This window comes from Cetorhinus maximus, chromosome 10 (assembly GCF_964194155.1).
Source record: "Cetorhinus maximus chromosome 10, sCetMax3.hap1.1, whole genome shotgun sequence".
In the NCBI taxonomy this organism is placed as follows: domain Eukaryota; kingdom Metazoa; phylum Chordata; class Chondrichthyes; order Lamniformes; family Cetorhinidae; genus Cetorhinus; species Cetorhinus maximus.
In genome coordinates this window covers 72,959,186-72,969,229 of record NC_135888.1, presented here as the reverse complement: position 1 = coordinate 72,969,229, position 10,044 = coordinate 72,959,186, and the positions used below count along the sequence as shown (strand labels likewise).

General features: G+C 36.6%; 1 protein-coding gene across 2 annotated transcripts in view; it reads right to left on the bottom strand.

Annotated features, from left to right (window-relative positions):
• Positions 1-2,626: 2,626 nt before the first annotated feature.
• Positions 2,627-10,044, bottom strand: part of ctnna1 (catenin (cadherin-associated protein), alpha 1) — a 184,214-nt gene continuing 176,796 nt past the window's right edge. For both annotated transcript variants that reach the window (XM_078550616.1, XM_078550615.1), the window contains exons 17-18: positions 4,561-4,695; positions 2,627-2,990 (exon numbers count right to left, since the gene is read on the bottom strand). In XM_078550616.1, the coding sequence (XP_078406742.1) occupies positions 2,706-2,990; positions 4,561-4,695 (420 nt within the window). In that variant the 3' untranslated portion in view covers positions 2,627-2,705. The remainder of the gene's footprint in view (positions 2,991-4,560; positions 4,696-10,044) is intronic.

Genomic DNA, 10,044 nt, shown 5'->3' with positions numbered 1-10,044 from the left:
GGTCTAGATGCGATGGATGAAGTGACCCATATCTGGAATCTTAGATGTATTATTATGCATTAAGTATAGGCAGCAGCAAGCATGTACATGCTCTGCAGAACTGTGTACCTAAAGCTACTGAGTGAGAGAAGGACCTGGGAGATATAATACATGAATCTTTGAAAGTCCATGATTAGTGCTGTGAGGCTATTACAAAATGGAATAGCAATAAGGTGTATTGCCAAAACAGTTAAATGTAAAAGGAATGCTACTCTCTCGGCACATCATTGGCCAGGCCTTAGACCAGGATACTGTATTCAATCTCAGTTCTGTCATATGGTGAGAGAGAGATAGAGGTACTGGAAAAATGTCCAAAAGAGGACCACCAGGTTGCTAACTGGGTTAAAAGCTCTCAGGAACCATGATAGGTTGAAAGCTGGAGTATTCTACTCCAGTTAAGTGTAAATTTAGAGGCAATTTAATTGAGGTCTTCAAAACATTGAAAGATTTGGATCAGTTTATGCGGTTAGGCTTTTTGAGTTAGCCAGGTTAGGGTAAACAAGTCAACATCAGTATAAATTATGGAAACAAACTAGGCCGTACACAAGGAGACATTTATTTTTTCAGAGTCATCTGCCATTGAACAAGCTGCTGGCATACGCAGAGAGTTTGGACTTGCTGCAGGCATTCAAAAGGGTGATGGAAAGCTTTCAAAGTTTGGGCAAATAGCACCAATATTCGAATGGTAGGTGTTTATTAGTAGGGATGTGTCCCAGTTGTAGTATCCTGAACTTATTTAATAACCATTGGAATCAGAGAGGAATTTCCCAGATTTCTTTCCGAAATTGTCCTAAAGTTCCTTTTTACCAGCAAGATTGTGTGGCTGATGGATGATATTTAGGAGTGACACTATGATAATACAGGGTCAATCTGCTGGCTGCTCTTCTCCTATCCTTCAGTGACCAAGGCTACTTTTGATTTATGTCACATGTTTATTGCATTTTGGTAAACTAAAATAAATTGGCAATGCAAAGACTTTATACAGCCATCTGTGGTGTATTCCTTAAGGCCTGTATTCTTCAATGGCATTCGGGAGATTGGACTAGTCATGTAGCCTTCACAGTAGTGAGATGAAGATGCAGCATAATTAAATATACCCGGTATATCGTGGTCTAGTGAACTATGATACATTATTGGAGAGAGCAAAATTTACTTCCAGTATCATAAGAGTAAAAGGATTTTTTTTAGGGTAAACAAGATATAAGACACTTGTGTAAAATGTCTTAGATTTTGCCTTTAATAAATTAGTCAAAAACCTATTAAAATATAACCATATTACATGGAAACCAAAGTATGCCAATGACTTTTGATGAAAGTTCTGATGAAAGGTCAGCAACCTAAAACGTTAACTGTTTTTCTTTCTCCATGAATGCTGCCAGACCTGAGCATTTCCAGCATTATCTGTTTTTATTCACTAAAAAAAACAATGGCAATGCCTGAATAATTCAAGTTGCAAAATACTGTTGGCAAATGCACCACACTCTAATCAATAAAGGTACATTTCAACATAATTAAAACCCATGGATAGAAGTTCCCCCACACTAAAAATACATGGAACTAAATCTATAACTGGAATTAAAATTACTTTTCAAACGTCTCCTGGCATAATGCAAGGTTAAGAGTTTTGCCCAAGGCTGCAGAATGAAAGCAACCTCTATTTTGTACTGCAATTATAATGAAAACCAAAAGTGATACATTTTGGTTGACTGCAAGAGAACTGTAATTTCAGAATGCGAAAAGCTACAAGGTCTGTCAAAACAGTAACTTTATTTGAGAATTACAGCAATACAGAGGTAAATTTATGCTTCAACAAGTATTCAGATCATGAAAAAAGATTTTTTAAAAAGTTCTTAAATGTGGTACAGTATATTGCTACAGTTACTAATTAGGATTGTCTTCAATGATTATCATACCCATTACATTGTACCTTGATATATAGCATGATTGCATAGCACAATACTAGTTTGGCTATTTAGGGAGCATGTTAATATCAAGGAATGTGTAAATAACTTGGCCTTTTGTATTGAGGAAGGGAGATCAAAAGAAAGTGAGTAAATGCTCTTTTTTGTTTGGGAACAGGGTGAGGGGTGGAAGATTAGAATACAGAAATGGGTTGAAATCAAATTGCAAACCACTCCAGATATTAACAATCTATGCAATAATTAAACCAGTAGTAACCTCTACGTGCATTTAATGGTTTAAAGCTTTTCATTATCATACAAATGTGGTTGCTTGTGGAAAATGATTTAAAATCAGTTGCAGTTTCTTCCCTGTAGAAGGGCTGGCAGTTTCATTCGGTTCTAAGAACTTTGGGCTTTAAAATTCAACATCAGCCAATCTGCACATCACTCAAAAAGCTAGAGTTTCTTGATTATTTTATAGTATTAAAGCAATGCCTCACTTATTGTCAGCCCATTACCAGAGTGCCAAACAAGGCTTGATTTTGATCTAATCTGCACAGCATTCCAACTTCCCCTACCAATTAAGATATGGAGACTAACTTTATTTAACCATATGAAAAAAATAATCTGCAATTCTCTATGACCCATATTTGTGTGTGTATATTAAAAGCTTACATTTTTAAAAAAAAAGTTGAGTAAATTAAAGGAGGAGTTCTTGAAGCCACTCAAATGTATTTTGACCATGTAGAGGAATGCTTTTAAATTTTAGATGCTATCCATTGCCTTGAATTCACTGAGAGCCTGCACTGGTGAGACATGCTTTTTCTGAGATGCCCTTTTAACTTTGTGAACATCATCATTTTTCTCCCTCTTTACCAGGGGTTTCTTCTCTGGAGCCCTCATCTTCCATGAGACAGCAGGCATGTTTAGCGAAGCCATGCCCAGAGACTTCTGATATTTAGTGGATGCCACATAAGAAGCCTTTACTGTTTGCACAACAGCGTTCATCAAGTTCTTTGCAGCTTGGATAAGAGACATTGCACTATCCACCTGGAAATGAAGGAAAGACAGGCTTCTGAGAATAAGTAGGTTGCAATACAATTATCTGTGAACCTGCAGTTATTACAAGTTCAGTGTCAATTTTGCTCAATAGAATTAAGATCAAAAAAATCACACTGTTCAAAGACCTTGAGGCATACGCTAGCCTATCTATTCATGTTAGATGTTGTATATGCTGTCAACAACTTGAAGCAGTGAGTTCTCAACTGCTCTGTCTCAGGTGGGAGGTACTGTAATTTACAGGCGTAAGGCACTTTCCAAATCGTAGAAAAATCAACTTGTGCTGCTTCCCTTTTGTTCCTAAGCCCAATCAGAACACCCAAGTGTTCAATTTCAGAATAGTACTGGGGAGACAGTAGATTGCCTATCTAACTGAAAACTATAAATGGTTTGTGGTACTGAGAAAGATGTACAGAAAAGTACTTTAAATACTTAAAACTGTATGCTGAAACTACAATAAGAGATACAAATGGATAATGGAATCAACAATGTACCCAGATGCTGTATGAAAAAGCAGTATCCTCAGCAGATGAATTAAAACAGGTGCTTTTTTTTATTATTGATTACTGATTTATATCTGAAAAGAGATTAGATTTATTGGGTTGTGCAATGATGTGATGTCTCAAATTATATATATTATTCAAATTATGTACCAAATATATTTTAAATTCTAAAATGGCAAACTTTTATTCTAAAATAGGAATTTGCAATATATGGAATTGTGGAATAGAATGTATTGTTTCACCCTAATGCAACTGGATATATGAGAAAATTTATTCTGAAGAAACATCCTTATCTTATGAACTATAGCAAAAATATTAAAAAATAAATAATTAAAAATGTTAAAAATGAATGTAAAGGCCACAATTCACGTTGCGGGTAAGAGGGTATATTATTGTCATTTTTCAGATGCCAAGTTTGTTATGAATCAGTGAGTTTAATGCTTAATTTTCTTCCAAACTATACTGCATAATGGATACCAGAACAACTTATCTTTATATAGCACCTTTAATGTAATTAAATGTCCCAAGACGCTTCCCAAGGGCTTTATAAAAGAAAGTCTGACACTGAGCTACATAAGGAGACATTAGATCAGATGACCAAAGGCTTGTTCAAAGGGGCAGGTTTTAAGAAGTGTCTTAAAGGAGGCAAACAAGGTAGAGAGGTGGAGCCTGTAAGTCAAACTTGTGATTCAGAAGGGTGTTTAAACTAATGAGCTTCAGTGAGATCAGAATCTCTAGAACAAATGTCAGTCCTTTAAGTCACTTCAAGAAATATTTTATTCTACACTTAAATGTAGTAACTTCAACTTTTGTCACTGTAATTACTTACTTCTGTAAAACTAAACTGACAAAGACACTACTTGCTTTCTTACATACACAGACAAAAGTAATAGAGCTGTTATAACAACTGCAGAAGGACACCACCACTCGGCACAATCCCAGGATTGTAATCACCAGGGTTACTTTTGTTGAATTTTTGGGGCCACAACATTTTTTGCTAATTCAGGATTGGCTAGAAATTGGCATGAACACACATTTATTAAATGCATAATACTTACCCCAGATACAATGAGCTCCCCACCCAGGTTTTGGACTTCTGCTTTAACTTTGCTGCAGATATTTAGTTGATGGCAGTACAAGGCAATGCGCTGCAGATAGGCCAATAAATCTTGCTTACAGCTAGAGTCTGGACACTGTAAAAAAAATACAGTTAAAAATCCCACAATTCCTACAAACATTTTCAGCTGTTTCAAGAGTAAAACATTATGGTACTATCAAACTCATAGCTCAAATTGAAATAACTGAAACTGATCTCAGGAAGCGGTGTGGTGCTACAGTTTTCCTTAAGACTTTGAACAGGTCAGTGGAAACTTAAAATTACTTGCAATATCTCCTAGAAAGTAGTCATGAGTGGAAGATAGATGATAATGCAATTAAACTTGGTTGTGAAGCACCCACAGATGCCCGCCCCCCCCCCAACCCCTTTATAAATCATCCCAGCGCACATATGAAAAAGTCGGTTGGTTGAGCTAATAGAAGGCTGTGACATGAGAGCATAAAAATTGCTAGGTGAGAAAAGACCAATATCCATCTAATTTGTCTACCACCATCCTGGTAATCACACAATGCAACAATTGTTGATCAATCACTATTACAGACCCAGACATGGCATGAGGAAAATCTCAATGGTTGAGAAATTCAGGAGCCACAGGTCCAAAGCCGTCAGATTCCTCCCAAACATGTTACGCCATGTCATCTCTCAATTACTCTCATCATATTCCAAAGTATTATTTTCTAAAAGAAATCTTACTAATTTGCATCTGAATGACTGCTTTCATCGTCTCCCTAGAAAGCCTGTTCTATAGATTCAACACTATTGCAGTATTATTTCCACAGATTATTTTGTAATTTACCCTCCGAACGCAAGCAATGTCCTGCAGTTCTACTCTCCTGACAAGGTAAAATGGTATTTTATGGTCTACATTATCTAGTCCCTTTAGAATTCTAAAACAGCCAAATCACTCTTTCATCTTCTCTTTTCCAGTGAGAACAAGCTCAATTTACTTAACTGTTCCTCATATGTAAAATAAAAAGATATGCAAGCTTCAAGAGTGTGATGATTTCCCTGCTATGGGGTGATAGAATACACCGGGAATTTTCTAAGATTGAGTAAATTGAGATTTATGTGGTTTAAACGGTTCTGAATTGGTCTCCTCACCTTTTGCTCCAAGTAGAAGGTTCAAGAGTCAGACTCAATGCATCCTCGCAAATAAATGCTATTGAGAGTTTAGTTATATAAAATCCATTGTACAATTTTCATACATCTGTAAGTCACTGCTAATGAAGCCTTGTATGCCAGGGTAATGCGGGCCATTGCTGAAGCATGCTAATGCTGGGACCTTACGGTGATTTTTAAAAATTGTTCCTATTGTGCTTTTGGGGTGGTGTGCAAGAATCAAAGGAGGTGGAATTTGTACAAGGAATGGATAAGAGATGTTTGTATACGCCGTAACTGTTTAGACAGTGAACCATCACATACTCACCATGTTTTGAACCTAGCTGCCACACAACAGCAAAAAAATATTTTGAAATAAAAATAACGGTTGTACAGTCTGTAGTTCAAACTTGTGATTCAGAAGGTGTCTAAACTATGAGCTTCAGTGAGATCAGAATCTCTAAAACAAATGCCAGTCCTATAAGTCACTTCAAGAAATATTTTATTCTACACTTAAATGCAGTAACTTTAACTTTTGTCACTGTAATTACTTCTGTAAAACTAAACTGACGAAGACACTACTTGCTTTCTTACATGCACAGACAAAAGTAATAGAGCTGTTATAACAACTGCAATTGGGACATCCAGAAACCTTCTAGCGGGGCAACCTTTAAATGAGAATAGACCCAAGTGTGGCCCAGACTCCCACTTGTGATTGGATAATGCAAATATGCAATTGTTATCCAAACAAAAACACTGACAAAATAAATCCGCCAAATGAAATAAGGATATTTTACAGAGGAGTTCTAACAAAACCACACTGCAGCTTGTTGGTCAAACTTTGATTGAAGCTAAAGATATATTTATCAATGGGACTGTGTACAATGAATCTACAGTGTTGGGCGCCGAACAATGTTGCCCAAGTGAAAAAGGTTTTGAAATGTTCATGTTGCAAGTCTTAGGACCAATTTAAAAATTGGTCCCTCACTGAAGATTTCACAATTACACAAATGATTGCCAGCTGATACTTAGCTTGGTTGTCTATGGGCAAAGGAAGAGCCAATCATATTTCTCACACTGATCAGAAATACTTAAGCCCTCTGCTTGGTTCATCTCTTTAGAAGGAAGTCTCTACATTAATAAAAGAGGAAAACCAAAACAAACTATGCTGAAGCATCAACTGATGTTGTCTAGAATTTTTGTCTTCATATCTGAAGGTTAAGCTCATTGACAAAAAGCCCTTTTGGATGGAAGACAACAAAGCTGCATTGATCAGTGTTTTAGGGCTACGAAACCAATTAATCTTTTGCCTGAGTTAGTAGGTTAAACATGCAGTGTTATTTACCAATGAAAATGGACTGACGCTTCCGAGCTTTAAGAAAAGAAAAGAACTGAACAAACATGAACACAAGGTATGTAATGCAAGAAGAAAGTCCTTGTGATGAATAGATCAAAAACATTAAAAAGTACAGCTTTTTGCAATCCTTACATTTTTAATTGCAAATGAAACTTGGCTTACATCAGAAATTTAAATCCTTCTTTGGAATAAGACACTTTAAAAGTGAAGCATTCCTTATTATTCCTTTCTTTTCCTCCCTCTGCTCAATAAAAAAAAGCCTCATGGCTAGATTAACTTCTGCAGCTGTTTCTTTAACCAAAGCCTATAATGGTAATGCTTGTTCTAATCTATTTATCTAACTTTGCAATTTTTATTGTCTATTTGCATTTACTACTAGTAAATGGAAACAATTTTGTGTTTCAAACACTTGGTCAGGATCTATGTTTCACTTTTAATGGGTGAATATATGGGCCTGAATCTTCTGGTCGGCGTGCAGGGGTGGGCCCTGCTCGCCGGTGCGTAAAGTGATGCGTGGTGACGTTGGGCAGGCCTTAATTGGCCCACCCACAAAATGGCAGCGATTGGCTGCGCAGACGCTCGTGCCTGCTCCCGCCCAGCCCGCCTGATGGGGAGAAAGTTCTCCCCGTGGTCAAGTTGGGTAATTAAACTTACAGATTCCTGTTCAAAATGACTGGAGAACTGAAAATTTTACAAATGATGCAGATTGATATATTCCTGGTAATGCATATAAATGCATATGATAAACCAAGACTGGCTAGATGGGCATGAATATCAAGCAGCTAATGCATAGGAAAACCTGTAGTTATCCTTTTTCCTTGACATAGTAATTTCACATTGTACCGAATAATTCTCTATGAAGTGAGGTTGACAAAAGAAACTGTCAGGGGTAGAATTACTTCAAAAGATTGGCTTGTCAAAAGAAATGGCAGATTTTCCAAAAAGAACATAGTATAAGTTTTATTTTTAAGATTAAGTCCATGAAGAAAGAAAAGATGCACAAAAATTTTGCAAATATCCTACCAATTATTGGCCTAATTCTATAAGTGCTATTGAATAGAATATTTTTCCAATTTCATTTAGCAGATAATTTGATAGTCCTGGTCAGCTTTTCAAGTTACTTTGAAGTTTCAAATTAAAAGCACTGAAAAAGGGCAGTGTAATCAAGTTAATTTTAGCACCTCAATTAACTTAAATTATTCTAACGGTTTGTGTCATTAATATTTAATGGTCCAAATTCTTACTATACAACAGTGTTTATTCTGAGTTAATGTCTGGAGAAATTTGCAACTGAAGCATCTGCAGACATTACACGGGAGACATGCAGTGGGCTTCAGTAACCTTGTACCACATGGATTACAGTGTTCCCACAATGCTGAGTGAAACAAGCATCGAGCAAGTTCAGGAGGTCTGCACCTGTTTGCTCTCGTGTGATTTACTAAATTACAGTTCTGTTTTTAATTTTGAATAGTACAAATTACAGCAATTATGCACTAGAATTTATAATTTACTGCAGTTGTATGTTGCTTTCTATTCGCTAAGAGATTCAGAATTGTACTTAGTGTACTGCTTTCAAAACTGACATCTAGCTGACAAAATTCCATTCAAATCACGAGTTACATTTTTGTTTCCTGTACTAAGCTGTTGGCAGAAATCCTATAAATACACCTTACTAAAAGGTTTCTCAGACAGCTTGATTTTAAGTTTTAATACAAAAACTCAGTTTCATGTAGCAGCTACATAAAAATGAATATTTTCTGCTTGGCCATGTTTACAGGTTTGCCAAAAAACCTGTGTGGGTGGATGTGTGTGGGTGGATGTGTGTGTGTGCTCGCGCATGTGCAAAACCCGCTATTGGGGGCGTTCACAGGGACCCTGGGACTTTGATTGAGACTTTGAATTTCCTAATCTGAGGCTCTAAGTAGACAAGAACATTGTATAATTTTAGATAGTAGCCCAAAGCATGCCTCATTCTAATGTTGCTCTACATTTCTACATCCACTGTTGCTGCCCCCACCCCACTCATCAATAATGGACACTATGCTTTAGCAATCTGGTGCTGCAATTTAATTGATGTCTGCTGGACCAACTGGAAAACAAAACAGGAATCTGCAATAAAGCTCTTTCTCTCCCAAAATATATACTTAAATTGTGTGTGTTGGGGGATGGAAATGATTTCTATTTTGGATATACATCAGCATTAAATATTTCCATATAAAAAATATAGAATTCCCTCAAGTATTTCCTAACAATTTGTCTTATTTTGCAAAGTACCTTTTTCAAAACAGTCATGCAGAAAAGTTGACACCAAACCTTAAGTCCATGCCTACAAATATAAAGCATCTATGACATCAGTGATATGATGGTTTAAATGATGTGATAATCATTTGGTGTAAGATCAACATTAAATGTTATAATAGGCCATAATAGGCTTTTCTGGAACCCAAGGGACAAAAAGTTTCTTATTAACTAGCTCTGGATGTATAAGGTACATCAGCTGTCAGTTACAATTGTCAGATATATTTAAGATCCCATTATGCATCTTGCTGCACTGACAGATACAAACTAATTAATCAAACAATTATGTATCTCAATATTTATGAGGGCAGCAGTTTACATACCCCCACAAACCCAGGTGTTCAAATTGTTGAGGGGGTGGGAGGGAGGTGGGAGCGCAGCAACTTCTACCAACACCATACTCACCGAGTGAGTAGGGTTAAAAAAGTGATCTTTCTATCTTGTGACATGGTCAATGACAATCTAATGCTGATGAAACTGGCCCACTTTTACCAGCTTCAGCCAAGTAGCTTTGAAGAAAGCTATTCAGGTGGAAAAAAATGGCAAATAGCAAATTACTGCCATAGCTTTCATTCACACGGGTAAAGGAAAAGGAAAATAGTAAGCTTCTGGTGAATGGGAATTTCAAACTCCTTCCAGTTGTCTTTGCAGTGTTACCCTATCTGTAACCTA